This window comes from Oncorhynchus clarkii, chromosome 10 (assembly GCF_045791955.1).
Source record: "Oncorhynchus clarkii lewisi isolate Uvic-CL-2024 chromosome 10, UVic_Ocla_1.0, whole genome shotgun sequence".
Classification (NCBI taxonomy): domain Eukaryota; kingdom Metazoa; phylum Chordata; class Actinopteri; order Salmoniformes; family Salmonidae; genus Oncorhynchus; species Oncorhynchus clarkii.
The window spans coordinates 37,870,379-37,891,676 of NC_092156.1; the positions used below are offsets into that span (position 1 = coordinate 37,870,379).

At 40.2% G+C, this 21,298-nt stretch overlaps 1 protein-coding gene across 1 annotated transcript in view; it reads right to left on the bottom strand.

Moving 5' to 3' along the window:
* Positions 1–21,298, bottom strand: part of LOC139418428 (ephrin-B1-like) — a 75,190-nt gene that overhangs the window by 34,536 nt on the left and 19,356 nt on the right. Inside the window, exon 2 of the mRNA XM_071167838.1 lies at positions 1,572–1,849. Within this exon, the coding sequence (XP_071023939.1) occupies positions 1,572–1,849 (278 nt within the window). The remainder of the gene's footprint in view (positions 1–1,571; positions 1,850–21,298) is intronic.

The following is a 21,298-nucleotide window of genomic DNA, read 5'->3' on the forward strand; positions in this document are numbered from 1 at the left end:
AAAGGATGCTGGATACCTGATCCAACATACTGTACATGTGTGGCTGGGACACCTCTTACACATTCAGTGTGCACACGTTTTGATAAATGTGGCCCATTTACTCGTGAAACCACATAAATCGTTCTTTTGGAACAAGACTAAAGAACATGAGAAAAATATACTGACTGCTTTCAAGGATAGTCGAAAATGTAATCGGTTTGTGGCAAATATGCAATATGTTTGCTTTCCTCACAGGGAAGTATCAAAACTGCAAGCCTTTTTTTTTTTCATGCTTCACCAGTCATTCAGAATGTTTTGATGGGTCATTCACGTTGGATTGGAAGACATTAGTGAGACTGGACATTATGGTGTCATTGATGTTCTAATGCTAGATCTCTGAGAGGATAGGACAATAGCAGAGTACCTTCCCCAGCCAGCCACCAGTGATTGTCTAAAGACATACCATGTGGATTAGAGGGTTAAAGAAAAGCAGCCGTGGGCCTGTGGAGTCAGTTGAAGTCGATTATGTGCTGGTGTTAGGATGTCAGAGCCAATGGGCCCGGCTCAGCAATGTGTAACAGAACAAATCAGGCCTGCTTGACTGGAGCTGACCCCTCTGCCACTGAGTTTTAGTGTTATTGCAACTGACCGGATCTGACAGAAACGATTTTGCCTCAAAAAATTCAGAAACGCCACTGCGTTTAGAGTAGCGCTGAGCAGGGAGAGCTAGGCTAGTAATGGCTGCACTTAAACACAATGGGTCAAAAAGATATCAAGGCTGCTAAGGCATTCCTGACCAAGGACTACTTGATAAGGCTTTTAATTCAACACACATTATATTCCGACGACCTTAAGAAAATGTTTATGGGGGGCCATGGGAGGTTAATGTGAGCTGTAATGATTTCAGGATCAGCAGGATAATCAATTCAGTGGTACTAGACAGGTCTCTTTCAGAAAGTTACATGCTCCACAGCAAATATTTTATATAAGCTTTAATTCCAAGTCAAAGGCACAAGTAAGTACAGTACCTCTTCTATATGTTGCATACTATGGAACGTTAAGCCCATGGAAATTACAATTGTTTGATTTTATCGCAGCATTGCAATACCCATTTCTAAATTGTAGATTTAGGAAAAGCCTCATTGCATTTAAGTGCCTTGTGAATCCTTTGTATTCCATGTCAGGACTGTATTAAAGGGATACTTTGGGATTTTGGCAAGGATGGCCCTTATCTTCTTCCCCAGTGTCAGAGTTTTATGTATTTACTATGAAGGAAGTTAGAGATAGTTTCGTGAGCCAATGCTAGCTAGCGTTAGCGCAATGACTGGAAGTGTATGGGTATCTGCTAACATGGATACCCATAGACATCCAGTCATCCAGTCAACTCTAGTACTTAGTTCAAACTGCACTCAGTCATAAAAAATGGTATCCACAAGTTCATCGGACTCTGGGGAAGTAGTTCAAAAATCCCAAATGATCCCTTTAAACTATGAACAATAAATGAACAATTATGTTGTAATTTGTAAGCATAAATAAAATGTTTATAGATGGTGTAAAATAAGATACAGTAAGGTAAAATGCCAGATACTCACATGTGATGAAGTAGTTGATGTTCTTTTTGAACTCCAGGCCCATGTAGTTTGGACTGAACTCCTGAAACTTGATGGTGAATTTGATGTCCTTCTCAGGTTTATTGCAGTTGACCAACACATTGGGGTCCATGACCGTGCTGCACTGGTCTGCCTGGTCCTTCTTCACCAGGTACAGTTTGTAAAACTCATATGGCCGCCCCATGTCTGCCTTTGGGCAGATAATGTCCAGCTTGTCCCCTATCTCTGGGTAGATCACTAAGCCCTTCCCATACTGAAATCTGAAACAGACAAAATATGACAGAGAAATATTAGAATATTTCAAATATTCTAATAACCATACATGCAACGTTTGGGCATACATCACATTAATTGCGTAAGTGTGTAATAACACTGTAAAATGCCATTCTTCGCTTCACACAAGTGTTTTTTTTTTCTGTGTCTGGCTGAACAGCGACTAAGGGGGCATTCACACCAAATTGGTTTGGAGTGTTTTTTCCGAACTCTGGTGCATTAATCCCCCTAGTTCGGTTCATTTGGACTGGTCTACGCACTAAACAAAGCATCGTGGTCCGTTCAAAAAGGGTGGTCTCGGTCCGATTCAATTCAGATAGTGGTGGTGTGGTTCTTTGCAGGTGAGAACGCAGTCCAGACCAAACACAGGAAAAAAGAACCAGAGTTGCGTAGTCATATTAGTTTGTTAAGTGCGAGCATAATTTGATATCTTTGAAACATTGTGAGAGTTGATGCATTTAGGAGCACATCCAATGCAGACGGGGGCTATACCGGGAATATAGGCTACTGAATATAGCATATTCACTTCGCAGTTAGAGCGGCAATTGCGCTGTTTCCTCCCGCATGTTGTTGGAAAACCAAAGTAATATGAAGATTGGGAAACAAAAGTGATGCTTTATAATAATCATGGATGGACATTTTTGTCCAAAGAACGAATGACTTGCATGGGCACGTGGTTTTGTTTAGGAATTTTTGTTTGTTTGACATTTGGAAATGTGAAACCAACCGGGCCAAGTGAAAGAAATACAAAGAATCAAACTATTCTAACCGATTTGAACTATAGCTCAAAACTGTGTAAAAACGCTCAAATATAGAGTAGATTGTTTGTTATTTCACTTCACTTAAAGCCGGTGCAAAATAAATCATGAGTGAATTCATTGCAAGGAACAGGTTAAGGGAAGCAGGGGCGGGTATTTACAACATCAAACACACAGATAACAACCGAGAGCCCAAGCAGTTATACGGTAAACACATGCATTAATTTACATTAATTCCCTTTGATTTAAAACACTGTAAACAAAGCAAACATACAGCACATTGCCAGGGTAGATGTCAATAGGAAATCAGTATGACAGAGGGCTGCAGGGGTCCTGACTGAGCTTAATCTGCGCCCGGCGAGGGAGAGTATAGATAAACACACAGCACTGTGATGGTCAGATGGCATGCATGCCTTATCGAGATGCTCCACGCCTTATCTTTCACATTCATTTTGATATCTTCTCTCTAACTCAAAGCAACAGACACTGCTGAATTCTATTTGAGGATTTGGACCCGCTGATTGCCTTTGGTGTGTGATACTTTGAGTGGTTTCATTTCCCTTTTGCCTTCTTGATAAGAACCCTTAGGTCTGCCGACATGCTTAATCCACACAATTCATTATAAAAGAAGAGCTGATGTAGGCAATATTTGATCTGGTACTGTAAGAAGTCAAACAAATCTGTGTTGAATGCATTTTTGTTCAGCTTAAAGTCTAAACAACCTTGTCCTAGTTACCAGAGTGACGTTGCTCAATTTGATAATGACGTATTTGGTTACGGTGGAGACGGAAAGGGACAATCTGATCCTTATTTACATTTGATTTGCATATACACTCTTCCAGACCAGTTAAATTAGTTAAATAAAGGTAATAAAAAATATACTGAAGCAGAACTGGCATACTATTACCATACTGTACATAAAGACCAAGCAGAGTGCACAGTCTGGAGTCAGCACAGTTTGCCTGGCCCTGCGGTTAGCTTGGTGTTGTCTTTGTTTCTCAGACAGTGGGTCCTCTGTTTGGCTTCTCAAACTCGTTTGATTTGCCCTTATCCTCAGGCTTCTTCAGAGACTGATCAAATGTCTGGCTTTAGTTTTCATATTGTCTACAATGTGTTTCTGAGCCAAAGGAAATGCATTCTTCAACGTGTGTAGGCTACATAATGCAGCTCTGTTAGCTAACTTTCTCAAACTAAAGACTTTCGCATGCTTCGGTTCGGTTGGCACCTAGCCGAGAACCCAACGAGTGTGCTCGCATACTCCTTTAAAATACCTTTGCTTGAGCAACAAAAACAAAGCGTCAATAGTACCGTTTGTCCATCTTGAGACTCCGTAGCCAGTATACACTTCCTCAAAAGTCTAAAATAATAATAAATAATAATAAATCTGTCATTCATTTTTACGTTTTTGTCAAGGAGATCTTAGTCGTGCAATTTTACTCCTAACTAAGATGTTTGGAGCAGTATTTCTCAAGTGATTTTCTTTTCTTCATGGAAACGATTCATCTCTTATTGAATGACAACAAACACGTCATTAAAGAATCCCTACTATTGACCAATCACCGGAGACCAAAACTAACAAAAACTGTTCTGAACTGTTTCGGATGGGAAGCATAAAGATGCCTTAACATTCAAACCTCCACAAAGCAGAAATGCTCTCTCTGCTATAATCCTCTGTATTTGCGATCATGGGACCCTGAGAGGATAAGGTAAACGGCCACGGGCCAGCACAAAGTAATGCGGCTAACAAAGGGTTCACTGCATTTGCGGTAACCGTCAACTAGCAACATACTGTATAAAAAAAGAAACCAAACCAACTGTATTTCAAACTAAAGTGACCAACACATAATTCATAGCTGTCTACAAAACCGACACTGATTGTCTCATTCTGTAGTCTCTCAGCAGTAGCCCCTTCTTCAGTTCACTTTTATGGCTTCACACAAGCATCTCAAAATGGAGTACTTCAACAGAAAAATATGACAAAAACCATGTTAGATATCTCTCTATACACTGGCAGAGCAATTGCTGTTGATAGTTGGCAGACTCTGCGTGGGCCAACAAAAATAGAGAATAGTACATGTACAAAAACACCAACAATAAATGCCCCAAACCTGACTAAATGAACAACAGAGAAGGATATAACTCAAGGATAACTTTAAAACCACGTAATACCATGTATGCTGCTGCTCTGTGCTGATTAGGATGTCTCAGGTTTTGTGACGCTTCTTTGCCTGCCTATTATTACTATTATTAACAATTTTACAAGTAGATGTCCAAACAGATTCTACATTCCCTTTGTACTGATCCAACAGGACTGCTGCTCAGAAGAGCTAAGAGGTGGAGCAAAAGACTGTTCAGATTCAAGACTGAACACTGGAAATTACAGGTCATCTTCACGATTAAGGCTTTAAGCTCTGATTATCCTCCCACTACTCTAGTTTCCATAGGAAATGTGGTTTAAAGAGTGACAATTTAACATGGCAAGCAGGAGTTTATATTTTTATTCATCACTATTATTTTCAGGGACAGATATCAGCAGAGACAGTGGGGTATTATGTGTGTTTTAAAGTGGAATGAATATGAATGAGATTGATTGGCATATTCATCAGGAGTGCTCAATGGTTGCCATTTCATTCAGTTTGCCCGTCATACAAATCCTTTCATGTCTTTTCAATGGTCATTTTTCATCAGAAGAAGACAGGTATTATTACAGCTCTCCACAGTCAGTGGGGTTTTAAAGTGCTGTTATCTGCACGTGCAGCGAGCACACCAGGATCCTTTTCAGTTTAGGATGCATGGTGATCCTCAAATAAAATGCATTATATAGAATATGGGTACAAGCATGTTCCAATCACCATAATTCATTGTTACAACATAGAGATGTTTTACTCAAGGTCTTAAAAAAGGCAGAATCAAACAAGTAACTTACATTTACATAAACGATCACAGACAATAGTGGGGTAAAAACAATGAATGGTCAGTCTCATTCTGGATAGTGATACAATGACAATAAGCAAAATAGCTATCAGCATAATAACATCTGCAACTATTGACTTGAAATTCAATTGTCAAGGTCTTCCAGGGCAGGGAAAAATAGCAATGTTGCACTGAGTGCATTTGTGAAAACAGATTAAAAAAAGATTGGATTTGATTTCAATATTGAGCTAATCCTCCATGACCAGGTTGCCTCTCCTCCTGCTGCAAGTTGCCACCCTGGGCCTGATGCTGCCTCCGCTTCGAGGCCCCTGAGATCCTGTTTAACATAATTAGGTACCAGGTCAACCCCTTATCACAGCCTCACATGCAAAATAAAATTAACTGGGGTCCAGCAGAGACACAATGACTGCTGCTCTCAATCTCAAGACACAGCCCCTGAAAGTCAATAATCTAATAAACATTAGAAAAACACCCAGTTTAAACCGTGGGGGAATTATTGCTTATAGATAAGCGGCTGCTAGATTAAGCCAGCTTCTGTTAACACTTTACAGCATAGTTATCTTAATGTTTGATCATTCTAAAAACATTGAGTGAGTGACAAGTTAAATTAACACTCCTTTAAGACAAACTTTGATTGTTCTCCTTGCTCTGAAATCAAAGCATAAAAATTAAGTCAATATTTTGTTTGAATGTTAAATTGATGTTTTAGGAGTCAACATATTTGCATTAAAATATACTTCCCAAGGCTACAACCTCAGGCGGACATTTGGCTCCATTATGGTCAAACACTGAATCACAGACATTCAATCAGCCTGTCAATGAAGATGTCAACTTCTGTGAACCATCACTGATACATGCCTCTGGTTGAACAAACCAAGCAGACATCTAATCAAATAAAAACACAAATGTCCCAGTATCTTTCCCACTGCTAGCAAAACTACTTAATCAAATATGTGTCAAATATACCAGGTGCAAGGGGACAAACTCAAGCAATATGGGCAAAGTTGAAGAAGCAAACTGATCTCCATTGTCTGCGCTGCTCATTATCAAACTGTGGAAAGACTGAAAAATAGCCCTCCTTTGTTCTTCACTCATTTGGGCCTCCTACACACTTAGAGCCTAGGCAGTTCCATTCAGGCTTTGGAGGAGACAAGGCCTCATTCTCTCGCCAATCGGATTTACAAGATGCACCATTAGGGCATAAACAAGTTGCCATGGAAACATTATGGTTTTTGCACAATCTGTCCCTTTTCCTCTCCCTCCTTCCCCCGCATCCTCTCTGATTGAAAATGATTAAACAATATACAGCTGTAGGGAGGGAAAATATGTTATCTTATTCAAAATGAAGGTAAAGACTTACATGTACTTTCGTCTGTGACTAATATGTGAAGTCAATTTATTCAAAGCCAGGAAAATAATATAAAATATAGGTTTGAAGTTACATTGTATGCGATACAACCCCACCAACAGAGTGACAAATGATAAACTTCATAGGACATCATTATCACAGCGTTCTGCTTTTCTCATTTTAACATGAAGCACCCAGGTTTTCTCTCTCTCTTTACCAATTAAAGAGCTACAATTCGTAGTCCATGCAAGTGAAGTTTATTCATTCACATGCTCTCACAATGCTACTGAGCTCTTCTCACAGCCAAGGGGGAAAAGGAGCTCTCATAAGTGGCATCGCCACACTCTCCTCCCCCCTTCATACATTCCAAGGGGGAATTCAAGCACATGACTTGGCAGACCCCTCCATCCCACAATGCCTCTCTGCTGGAGGATTTAGGCTATCCAATGGAATATCAGAGGGCAGTGCAACTAGTCTGACACTCTAAAGCAGTCACCATTCATACAACACTCTCAATAGGCCTCGGGCTAGCTAGAAGGCAGGATACACTCTACATTCAAACATGCACTTTGCATACTTAGTTATTTAATATATAGATATAATGATCAGTACATTTGAGTTGAAGACACAATTGACTATGCAAACTTGCTATTGACTACTTTTCTTTTGCAGTTGAAGGATGTTGGGCTCTCTGAAATAAACTTTTCTTTATTTCACCATAAGTAGTTTTCCCCTAGTCCTATTTTCAATGTTGGCTAAAAATGGAGATTGGCAGGTATAGTTTTCCTTCATGCCTGCAAATCATTAACTAACAGAAAAACATATTCTTGCTCTGACAGTAATTTGAGGGTAAGGGAACCACAGCCCAAATGAGCTGTTATGCAGAGAGGGAAGAAAAACAAATGCCTCAAAAAAGAAAATCAACATACATCAAATCTTAAAAACATTTCCTGCAAGTCTGTGATTGTGTTAAAATACTGAAAAAAAATATAAACACAACATGTAAAGTGTTAGTCCTATGTTCCATGAGCAATTTTCCAAAAAGCTTTATTTCTCTCAAATTTTGTGCACAAATGTATATACATCCCTGTTAGTGAGCATTTCTCCTTTGCCAAGTAATCCATCTACATGACAGGTGTGGCATTTTAAGAAGCTGAATAAACAGCACAATAATTACACAGGTTCACCTTGTGCTGGGGACAATAAAAGGCCACTCTAAAATGTGCAGTTTTGTCACACAAATAAATGCCACAGATGTCTAGTTTTGAGGGAGCATGCAAACGGCATGCTGACTGTATGAATGTCCACCAGAGCGGTTGCCAGAGAATTGAATGTTCATTTCTCTACCATAAGCAGCCTCTGCCGTTTTAGAGAATTTGGCAGTACATCCAACCGGCTTCACAACCGCAGACTACATGTAACCACGCCAGCCCAGGACCTCCACATCCGGCTTCTTCACCTGCGGGATCGTCTGAGACCAGCCACCCGGACAGCTGATGAAACTGAGGAGTATTTTTGTCTGTAATAAAGCCCTTTTGTGGGGAAAAACTCCTTCTGATTGGCTGGGCCTGGCTCCCCAGTGGGTGGGCCTGGCTCCTAAGTGGGCGGGCCTATGTCCTCCAAGGCCCACCCATGGCTGCGCCCCTGCCCAGTCACATGAAATCCATAGATTAGAGCCTAATTTATTTATTTAAATTGACTGATTTCCTTCAAGTAACTGTAACTCAGTAAAATGGTTGAAATTGTTGCATGTTACATTTATATTTTTGTTTCGGTATATATTTCAGATATGGATGTTGCTTTCCTGTTCAAAAGACTGCATCTGAAACAGTTAGTACTGGTCAATAAATTATTACTGTAGCGTTATAAAAACGATTGCCATATTGTACACATTTTCTGTTTGTTTTGCTTTAGGTTGATTCTGTTTGTACTTCATATAATTGCCAAGCGGAACATATCATGTAAACAGAAATGTACAGCCATTCATGGGGTACAGTATAAAAAGGCCTGTGATACCATTCACCCCTAAACCAATTCCTTGGTTAAGGTTGCTCAAATACAGACTGGTCATTGTTTAGAGTTCAGTGTGGAATAATGGCTTTTGTGTCAATGGGCTATACTGTGGTTTACAGAGGCCCTCGTGCATCACTTAAGTATCACAGCAATTTCAACGAACCAAGACATTTTGCCCTCAACAAGGATTTGTAAAGCAGATGGCCAGTTCGTGTCCAGTGGTGGAAAAGGTACCCAATTGTCATACTTGAGTAAAAGTAAAAAGGTACATTAAAAGGGGCTCCCGAGTGGCGCAGCGGTCTAAGGCACTGCTTCTCAGAGCAAGAGGCGTCACTACAGTCCCTAGTTTAGAGTTTCATAGGGCTGCACATAATTGGCCCGGGTTTGGCCGGGGTAAGCCGTCATTGTAAATAAGAATTTGTTCTTAACTGACTTGCCTGGTAAAATAAATAGAAAATAACAAGCAAAAGTGAAATTCACCCAGAAAAATACTACTTTGGTAAAAGTCTAAAAGTATCTGGGGTTTGAATGTATGGTGGAAGTGTTGGAAAAGTGGTGGAAAAGGTACTGAATTGTCATACTTGAGTAAAAAGTAAAAGCTATACATCAAATTCATTATATTAAGCAAACCAGATGGCACAAAGGTTATTTTTTATATATTTTTCCCCAGATAGCCAGGGGCACACTCCAACCCTCAGACATCATTTACAAACGCAGTATTTGTGTTTAGTGAGTCGGTGCGTGAATTGGACCATATTTCTGTCCTGCCTGAACATTTAAAATGTAACGAGTACTCTTGGGTGTCAGGGAAAATGTATGGGAGTAAAAAAAGTACATATTTCCTTTAGGAATGTCATGGAGTAAAAGTAGTCAGAAATATAAATAGTTAAGTACAGATACCCCCAAAAAATGACTTAAGTACCACTTCAAACTATGTTGACTTAGTTACAGAGGATCAGGCACAGATGTCATGCCCATAGGGGGCACAGGGCTCCTTATGTTCTCCCGAGTGGCGCAGCGGTGAAAGGCACTGCATCTTAGAGCAAGAGGCGTCACTGCCGTCCCTGGTTCGAATCTAGGCTGCATCACATCTAGCTGTGATTGGGAGTCCCATAGGGTGGAGCACAATTGGTCTGGGGTAGGCTGTCATTGTAAATAGAATTTGTTCTTAACTGACTTGCCTAGTTAAAAAGAATAGGGGCACTTGTCCTGCAAAAGAAACATTGCCACTTAGCAACTGTACGAAGTTGGCTTTAGCTAGTCCAGATTGGGAATCTATCTACCAACCTCATAACTAGCTGTCAAGAAGCCATTTGAGGCTATCAATCACGTTAGAGTAGCCAACTATCTTAGCTGACAAGGTTGGTAGACTAAATGTACTACATGTAAGCACGCATTAACTGACTAAGTGTGACATTCCTTTAAATCTTTTACCCAGATTTTAGCAGAAATGCAGAGAAGCATATTTAGTTTCTTTAAACAAGAACCACCAGTCAGGAGGATACAGACATATTTTTTTTTAAGGCTCTAGATTGCAGGAAAAGGCTGTTTCGGACCACACCCCAGCCATCCTCACGTATTGTGTGCCCCCTCAGATTTTTGAGGTGCATGATGCCCCTGATCAGGCACAGTTAAACAGCTAGAGGGCTGGTAATGTGTTATCATAAAGTTGCCATACCCTCACTGAAATGTTCAAATACATATCGAAGAAGGAAGGGTAAACCCTGGAGCAACAGATGCCCCCAACAGGCGGAGAGAGATAATCACCCTCCTTACTAAATTTGCTTTTACGTCTATTCTGGTCTCCAGTGCATGGAGCTGCCTGAGATTACAGTGATACAGTAATTGGCAACATGGCTGTGACTCTTCCAGATCAAGAGCCCAGTTTGGAGTAAATACGTTCTTGTGGGCTGAAGACTGAAGCCCAAGGCTGGCTGTGTGAATTATCGAATGATCCCAATTACCTTCAAGCAGGCTAAGGATTCTGCAAAAGGCCAGTGGCAGTATGAAGAGTTGTCACTATGACTGGGGTTTGATTCAGTGTAGTAACACACATCGAACAGTGACCAATGGCTAAACCTAATAACTCACTGGACAATTATCAGTCACATCATAGAAGTGCACAGCAGACAAGTTGAATGCTGAGAAATCATATCTGTCTACTACACAGTGCGTAAACACATATAAACGTGTATAAAACACGCACACATATCCACCTTATAAACACTTGATATCAGACACAGAAGCAGAAAAGTGCCTGCTGTATGACTAATTTAGACATTTCTTTTTCAACTGAAAATCTTTCCACACCTCCTTCTTGTCATATGCGTAAATGTGTCCCAGCTTATGCTGTAAAATACAAACAGGATTTCTAAATGATAAATTCCACCTAGAAATGAGAGTGGGATTCACCACATAAAATTCACCACCATAAAAATACAACTCGGCAACTGAGGCAAGCATGAACATCAACTGGACTTTTAAAGCCTACATCTGAGGGGTGGTAACTCTTTTAAACAGCTATGCCACTCTGACCACAAGGGCCTCGTACCAAAAACTTTGTTTAAATATTTGTTTTCTGAGATGTAGAAATGCTGACTTATCTACACTCTTAAATCTAGATACAAAAATTAGTACAGTCAATAAAATCTAGGTCCTTTCTAAGCAGGTTGGAGACAGAGGCAGTCCAGGGTCACTGTGGTCCTGAGAGACACGTTTTCAGTCCTGGAGGAAGCCCAACCCCAGATGGACTCTGATCTGCTGAGGAAACCGGCTACAGGCTGTAGACCCAGGGGGCCTAGTGGCAGCCCAGCAGACCAGGCCTGATCTGAACGGTGGCCAAAACACACTGAGTGATAGAAGAGCGCTCCATACCACAAGGTCCTCAGGATGCTCCTTAAATTTGTTTTTTTTTAGGCGTCTGCCTCTGACTGTGATATGTGCTTCTAATGAGGAGATATCCGGGTGGCCTCATGGAGACAGGGATGACATGATGAGACATGCTGTGTTATAATATGCAGGGGTAAACAGACTATTACCTGGGATCGGAGAGGAAGGTGACATCCATACCCTGCTACTCGATAAGAGGGGGAGATTTTCTGTTCAGTATCAAAAGGGCTTTGACAACATTTCTCTGTGATGTGTTTCTGAGGCAGGTGCCCTGGATAACATACCAGGAATATATTTGGCTGCATGGCACATGGAAATAAATATATCACATATTTACCACAGGAGACTACTAGCTAGCACTTGCTATGGACATACATTTGAATCAGAGGTATTTCCAGTATACAAAATGGTCAACCACTCAGTGTTTTTATTGTTTGGGTTTATGTATCTTTCTGTGATAGCAAAGAAGGAAAAAAAAAGACAACCTAATTTCAATATCCTCCAACACAGACCAATGCAAAACTAAAACCACCATAAAGATGTTCAGATAGTGCCTCTTCTGTTGTTGCATCCCTTCAAGGGTACTAGGAAAAGTGTATAGAAAGAAATGTATACAAATCAATGGGGCATATAAAAAGCAGAACTTTTTAAACTTATTTTTAAAAGTTGCCTCAACACTGCTTACACAACTCGTGTTCTCTGCTTTTTTCTCAGTTTTGCCTTGGTTTGGGGAAGGTAATTAGCTACTTTGAGTCCAGCAAGGCAGCATAATTTGTCTTGCTCACACCCGGCAGCACAGAAGCAAGTCATTGCTGATAATAAGTCTGAAGAACGCATTTGACCTTAGGACTGTTCCCATATGCAAAAGCATGGCAACAGTAGCTCAGGACAAAACCTGACAGGCAGGCAAGATTCATAATGCAACTGAACAAACTATAAGGGGTATAATGGTTTTTTTAAACATTTGTAACAGTGTTCAATATTTATCTTTCTTTGCTAGGAAATGGCCCATCACAACTATTGTTCAAGCCTCAATTGGACAAGCAAAGCATTCCTGGGGCAGGTTCCCCAGATACGTTCATGACTTTTGCCCACATTCCCATCGCTTTGGTTAGGAGGAGAGAATGCCACAGGTCAGAGGAATGAGACGATGAGGCTGGCTCCTTTCTTCCCCCTTCAGGTTTGACATGGAATACGTGATTGGCAGCTCTCTTTACTTTCCCCCAGTCAGAAAAATATCTCAATAATACAATCTGACTCCGACCAGTCCACTTGCAACAAGTACATATGATTCTAAATAAGAACTTTCTCCAAATTATTTTGAGGTAATACATTAGCAATGTACATACAGCTTTAAGATGTATTTGTCAACAAATATGATTCATAGTATTTCCAAATGTTACCCTCGCTACATTTCCCATCTGAGAGACTGCAGTCTTGCTTGAGGCGAAAACAAACCTTTCAGTGGATGTAGAATATTGCTCACTGACATTCCCAGGCAGCATTTGATGTGAGTGAGGGTGATCTGAATTCAGCGGGAATGTTCATAACTGTACTGTTACAGGAAGGACTTAAATCAGTGGTTTTAAGTACTTCAGTAAAAATACTTTAAAGTACTACTTAAGTATACTGAGCAAAAATGTAAATGCAACATGTAAAGTGTTGGTCCCATGTTCAATGAGCTGAAATAACAGATCACAGAAATGTTTCATACGCACAAACAGCTTATTTAAAAAAATACATTAAAAAAAGTGCACAAATTTGTTTACAAACTTGTTAGTGAGCATTTATCCTTTTCCAAGATAATCCATCCACCTGACAGGTGTGGCATATTAAGAAACTAATTAAACAGCATTATCATTACACAGGTGCACCTTGTGCTGGGGACAATAAAAGTCCACTCTAAAATGTGCAGTTTGCCACACAATGCAACAGATGTCTCAAATTTTGTAGGAGTGTGCAATTGGCATGCTGACTGCATGTCCACCCGAGCTGTTGCCAGAGAATTTAATTTTAATTTCTCTACCATAAGCCACATCCAAAGTCATTTTAGAGAATTTGGCAGAACGTCCAACCAGCCTCACAACCGGGCAGATGGCAGACAACGTGTATGGTGTTGTGTGGTTGAGCGGTTTGCTGATGTCAAAGTTGTGAACAGAGTGCCCTACGGTGGCGGTGGGTTTATGGTATGGGCAGACATAAGCTACGGACAATGAACACAATTTAATTTGAAAGATGGCATTTTATATGCACAGAGATACCGTGACAACGAGATCCTGAGGCCCATTGTCGTGCCATTCATCCGCCACCATCACCTCATATTTCAGTATGATAATGCACAGCCACATGTCGCAGGGATCTGTACACAATTCTTGGAAGCTGACAATGTCCCCAGTTCTTCCATGGCTTGCATACACACCAGACATGTCACGAATTGAGCATGTTTGGGATGCTCTGGATCGACGTGTATGACAGCATGATCAGGTTCCCGCCAATATCCAGCAACTTCACACAGCCATTGAAGATGAGTGGGACAACATTCCATTGGCCACAACCAACAGCCTGATCAACCCTATGTGAAGGAGATGTCGCACTACATAAGGAAATGATGGTCACACCAGATATTGACTGGTTATCTGATCCACGGCCCTACATTTTTTTCAAGATATCTGTATCCAACAGATGCATATCTGTATTCCCAGTCATGTGAAATCCATAGAGTAGGGCCTAATGAATTTATTTCAATTGACTGATTTTCTTATATGAACTGTAAATATACTATTTATATTTTTTACAACTAACTTTTACTCCACTAGATTCCTAAAGAAAAGATATGTACTTTTTACTCACATACAGTTTCCCTGACACCCAAAAGTACTTGTTACATTTCGAGTGCTTAGCAGGACAGGAAAATGGTCCAATTCACGCACTTATCAAGAGCACATCCCTGGTCATCCATACTGTCGCTGATCCATACTGTCACTAAACACAAATGCTTTGTTTGTGCCGTCTGGTTTGATAAGGAATGTGAAATTATTCATACTTTTGGTACTTACAGTGGGGCGAAAAAGTATTTAGTCAGCCACCAATTGTGCAAGTTCTCCCACTTAAAAAGATGAGAGAGGCCTGTAATTTTCATCATAGGTACACTTCAACTATGACAGACAAAATGAGAAAACAAAATACAGAGAATCACATTGTAGGATTTTTAATGAATTTATTTGCAAATTATGGTGGAAAATAAGTATTTGGTCAATAACAAAAGTTTATCTCAATACTTTGTTATATACCCTTTGTGGGCAATGACAGAGGTCAAACGTTTTCTGTAAGTCTTCACAAGGTTTTCACACACTGTTGCTGGTATTTTGGCCCATTCCTCCATGCAGATCTCCTCTAGAGCAGTGATGTTTTGGGGCTGTTGCTGGGCAACACGGACTTTCAACTCCCTCCAAAGATTTTCTATGGGGTTGAGATCTGGAGACTGGCTAGGCCACTCCAGGACCTTGAAATGCTTCTTACGAAGCCACTCCGTTGCCCGGGCGGTGTGTTTGGGATCATTGTCATGCTGAAAGACCCAGCCACGTTTCATCTTCAATGCCCTTGCTGATGGAAGGAGGTTTTCACTCAAAATCTCACGATACATGGCCCCATTCATTCTTCTTTTACACGGATCAGTCGTCCTGGTCCCTTTGCAGAAAAACAGCCCCAAAGCATGATGTTTCCACCCCCATGCTTCACAGTAGGTATGGTGTTCTTTGGATGCATCTCAGCATTCTTTGTCCTCCAAACACGACGAGTTGAGTTTTTAACAAAATGTTCTATTTTGGTTTCATCTGACCATATGACATTCTCCCAATCTTCTTCAAATGCTCTCTAGCAAACTTCAGACGAGCCTGGACATGTACTGGCTTAAGCAGGGGTACACGTCTGGCACTGCAGGATTTGAGTCCCTGGCGGAGTAGTGTGTTACTGATGGTAGGCTTTGTTACTTTGGTCCCAGCTCTCTGCAGGTCATTCACTAGGTCCCCCCGTGTGGTTCTGGGATTTTTGCTCACCGTTCTTGTGATCATTTTGACCCCACGGGGTGAGATCTTGCGTGGAGCCCCGGATCGAGGGAGATTATCAGTGGTCTTGTATGTCTTCCATTTCCTAATAATTGCTCCCACAGTTGATTTCTTCAAACCAAGCTGCTAACCTATTGCAGATTCAGTCTTCCCAGCCTGGTGCAGGTCTACAATTTTGTTTCTAGTGTCCTTTGACAGCTCTTTGGTCTTGGCCATAGTGGAGTTTGGAGTGTGACTGTTTGAGGTTGTGGACAGGTGTCTTTTATACTGATAACAAGTTCAAACAGGTGCCATTAATACAGGTAACGAGTGGAGGACAGAGGAGCCTCTTAAAGAAGAAGTTACATGTCTGTGAGAGCCAGAAATCTTGCTTGTTTGTAGGTGACCAAATACTTATTTTCCACCATAATTTGCAAATAAATTCATTACAAATCCTACAATGTGATTTTCTGGAATTTTTTTTCTCATTTTGTCTGTCATAGTTGAAGTGTACCTATGATGAAAATTACAGGCCTCTCTCATCTTTTTAAGTGGGAGAACATGCACAATTGGTGGCTGAGTAAATACTTTTTTGCCCCACTGTATGTATATTTGAGCAATTACATTTACTTTTGATACGTAAGTATACTTCAAACCAAATATTTAGACTTTTACTAGTATTTTACTGGGTGACTGTCACTTTTACTTTAGTCACTTTCAAGTAAGGAAACTTTACTTTTACTCAAGTATGAAAATTAGGTACTTTTCCCACCACTTGGACTAAATGAGGATCTGGCACCGTGTTGGTGTTGCTGATCAGGTTACACACAGAACGGATTACCCTCTGCCCATAAACCAGCAAATAAACAGGTTTTACTTGGCAAACTAGAAGAATGGATAACCTGAGTAGCCTGAGAGACCCATGTCAATTATTATAATATAAATTCCATTAAGGTGAATAAAAAAAAGTCCCTAGACTTGGATTTAAGACAGACGGGTAATGTGATCAATTGATTTGCTCAATGAGCTGCATTGGCATGAATGATGTCTTCTATCCTAGAAGAGGCATCTGTAGCACTAATTCACCATTAGAGAAGCCAGAACTAAATCATTTGGCAGTAATAGCTGATATTGAAGCTGCCGACTGTGACTAGTCTGCCTAGCTAACACCTCTTCCAGGAAAAAAAACTTGGTAGGCTCACAAAACACCTGGTTCAATGCAAGTTGAAACATCTATGACACAACAGCCATTTGATTGTCAAGGCCTGTCTCAGGAACATGGAAAGACTGCAATAAATCCATATAAAAGCACAGATCATTTTCTATAGGAGCATTACACCACTTTACATGTTGAGCCCTGCACAACCGAAAAGTAATATCTAATGTGTTTAACCAAAACCCACCAAATGCACACATAACATCAAAGTAAGTACATGTCTTGGCCTGACCAGATTTGTGTCTGATGGCCCTCTCGTCCCCGTATTAACTACCAAACCAAAGAGACTCCTTTCAGAGTCAAGCCAGGGATGAGAAAAGAACATGGGGTAATTGTACACAAGGGAACAAAAAGGATCCCAGCCTGTCATTGGGAAAGACAACTCAATCTCATATTGGTTACTTGAGAGTAACACAATGTAACAATTCCACTGTGGGGATCACAGTCAACTTACGTATATGTACGTGTATGTTTGATTAGAGGGCATAGCTTGTGATCATATCAACATCTAAAATGGACCTTCTTTGTATCACAATGCTGGTCTGTCTTGTATAACCAGGTGACATCTATATAAATGCAAATAGGATCTCCACCCAACACGTGGGAACATTCTGTTCACTGTCGAGAGGAAACAAGGTTAAAACGTTAAAACAACTTATTGACCTTTTCAGCACTTTGTGTGATTCTTTGTCACACTGGTTGTGAACAAGTTAGACCCCAAAGCAATGACATACATTTGCTGTCTACCTGCCTATTAACAGTGATACACAGGAGGGACTTTACATAAACAGCCGACCACAGAATAATGTTAATAAGGGGGGATAATTGTATATTATTTGACACAATGTAATCTCAATCTCCTCAACACACTCAATGGAAAGGTAAACCAGTAAACTAAAATATAGGTTAACAGTAAGACTAGACAGATGTGTATGGAACATACTACATTTGCTAATGCACCATTTCATTTGAATAGCTAATTAGAAAAAGGCAAATCTCTCTTGTGAAACTAGAGTTTCAACATTAGCTGACAGGAGTCAGAAGAAACAGGAGCAGTCTAAACAAAGCTGTTGTGATAGGGTTGGAACAGGTCTCCTTTAGTGCCTGGGGTGTGTATTACAGCTCTGGTCTGACAGACAGAAAGTTGACAGTCCTGTTCTTTCGGTGTTGTTTCAGTAGGGTTGTTCCCTTTTTAATTATAGTCTTCTCAAGAAACAATTTGTTTTTGTTTTTGAGGAACAGCTGGCTAATAGCTTAAGACAGCAGGGGGAAAGACACGCTATTAGGGAAGCTATATTATCACCATTAGTACCATCTGCAACAGATACTGGGCCATAATCTCACTGAGATCGGCCACATTGACACCGGAGCCTTCCTCTACCCAACAAGTCTTCCCTTTTTTGGAGACAGCTGCAACCTTGCCTTGCAATGTGACTGTGGACACGCACTGTTCTTCTAGCACTTGACCAGAACACGGATACAAAGTGATAACTGTGCTTAAGCAGACAATGCCAAATGCAGAAGACCACCACAGCCATAATGTCCGATCACAAAGCAAGTTCTATTTGGCTACTTTTTTCCCATGTCTTAATGAAATATTGCATAAGACTAGTTCATCCTCTTTATTAAGATGTAGAAATTAAACTCATATGTGATGTTTTCTACATGTTTGATTCTTGGAGATTTGATTCTTCCCTGGTTCTGCTTTCAACACACAGAGAACAAGAAATGTATTAAAAATCCTGAAAATACTTTTTGTGTGCTAAGCCAGGCTATTTTACAAACCTCGCTCTGAGGGGGTAAATGCTGACACACTATAATAGCACTTGTCACGCAGCTGGCAATCTTAATGCCAGCACAATGTATCAGAGGACTGCTGTTTTCTGAGCATCTTCCTACCCTCTTCTTTCAGCAGACAATTCAGTCCGACTAAATTTGGGAACATTGGAATCATTGCACAGCAGCTCCCCTAATATGTCAGAGAGAATTTTGATGCGTGGATATTGTTCCCTGTATCAAATAACTATTAGGACTTGGGCATGTGTGTTAGTTGCTTTGGTATGGCAGATGTTGAGCTAACGGAGCTGTTTGAGGTGTCAACTGCTCAAACTCTCCCCTCTCTTCAAAAACACAGCAGTCAACCGTGAAAATATTGTTCCTTTGTGTAAGGAGTCCATCGAGTTACTTGCCTTTTCCTTAGACTTACAATACATCTGTCAGTTTATATAATAAAGTTTAATTTCCCCTACAGCTACGCACCAGCCTGCACTCATGACAAATGCACCAAGACTAATTGCTCTAAGTTTTAGTGTGGAGAAAATTCTAACTCAAAAAGTAGGTTAAATCAGTCACTGGAGCATACATTTCTTTACACAGAATCTCAAATCAGTAAATCAGCTTCCCACCATTACTATAACATTCGATGTCCCTCCTAACAATGGTTGTCAAGCAATCAAGTTCCAGCCAATACAGTCAGAGGATAACCATGACCACTCTATTGAAACAACTTGCTTGAAAACTCAGAATTGAAATGTTTTGTGCTTATTACTGTTTACGTTACAAGCATTACTGAGGCAAGATGAAATAACATGCATATTTTTTGCTGCTATTATGCAAAACAGGCTTAAAAGATGCATAGCCTGGGGTTTCTCAGTCATATTTTACTTCAGAGTGCCTTTAAAAGTTTTTAATCTGCCAGATCCATAAAGGCCATTCTGTTGGGAGGAAGCTGTGGCTTGTGTCACAGCCTCATCATCAGTCAGAGCCTTGGCGCGGTGACTTGCAGCCACACTGTAACCTCACTGCAGGCAGACAATGACCCATTCCCCCAGAGGAGTACCTGTTCTCCAGACAATGTCATTCATTTTAATGTGAAAGGCCACACTGGGAGGAATTTCAATATGGCTTTGTGTGGACTTCATTGTCCCCTTTTCTTTCTGAAACTTTAACCTGACAGCTCACCGCCTCTTCCCAAAACAAATGCTTTTGTTTGCAGGATTAATTCTCTATTGGTATGCCTGCATTGTCTTCAATATTTTCCAATTTCCCTGACTGTCAGGCAGTGTTGGGGAGTAGTGAACTAAATGTAGTTCAACTAGTAATGTAATTACATTTTGCAGTAGCTTGGTGGTGGTTGAACTAAATTCAAATCTCTGTATTGTTTTTTAGTATTTACATGACATTTTTGCAATGTAGTGGTGTAGCTAACTACTGGAACTACACACCATATTTTTGCTAAGAGAAATGAAAATATGGATAAAGTAGGGAAGAATGTTTTATTTTTCGGCATCAGACCTGCCTAAATCTCACTTGAATCGTCGTTTTTGTGTTTAATAGGCCAAATTACATATTCTGTTAACATCTGACACCAGAGTGACCTGTTCTTGCAATTTGTAGTGAATGATAATTTTTCACAAATCTCCAAGAATCAAAAATGTGTTTGAATACTTTGACCTTGAAGTGTATATATTTAAGGATAACTTCAGTGTAGCTTAACTTCTTTCAGTCTGAAGTAATTGGTAGCTTGGTAAACTATATTTTCAGAGTAGCTAACACAACACTGCAGTTAGGTAATATAATTACATCAGAGTCATAAAAAGAGAACTTGCCGAAAATCAGACTTTTTCCATCAATCAAAATAATTCATTAAATGGACCTCAAATCCCACTTGCTTTAAGCCACTAAGGTTATAACTGAAGCATAACAGAATGTGTATGAAGCTCAAAACCACTATTCTCAGAATGTAAAAAAAAATATATATATATATTTATATATAACACACCTACTCATTCAAGGGTTTTTCTTTATTTTTACTATTTTCTACATTGTAGAATAATAGTTAAGACATCAAAACAATGAAATAGCACATATGGAATCATGTAGTAACCACGCCGGGAAGCATTCTCTCGCGCTCGTTTTAGGAGGCTGCTAAGGAACCTGTGCACACACAGAGAAAAAAAACAACCCACTTTTCTCCTATTTTTGACACATTTTAGGCAAACTATAGACTGCCCATAGCAGATGATTTGTAGTGCATATAACTTTTGACCATGTGGATGTAACGAACCGGTCAAAAGATTGGAAACACCTACTCATTCAAGGGTTTTTCTTCATGTTTACTATTTTCTACATTTTAGAATAATAGTGGAATCATGTAGTAACAAAAAAAGTGTTATATTTTCGATTTTTCAAAGTAGCCACCCTTTGCCTTGATGACAGCTTTGCACACTCTTGTC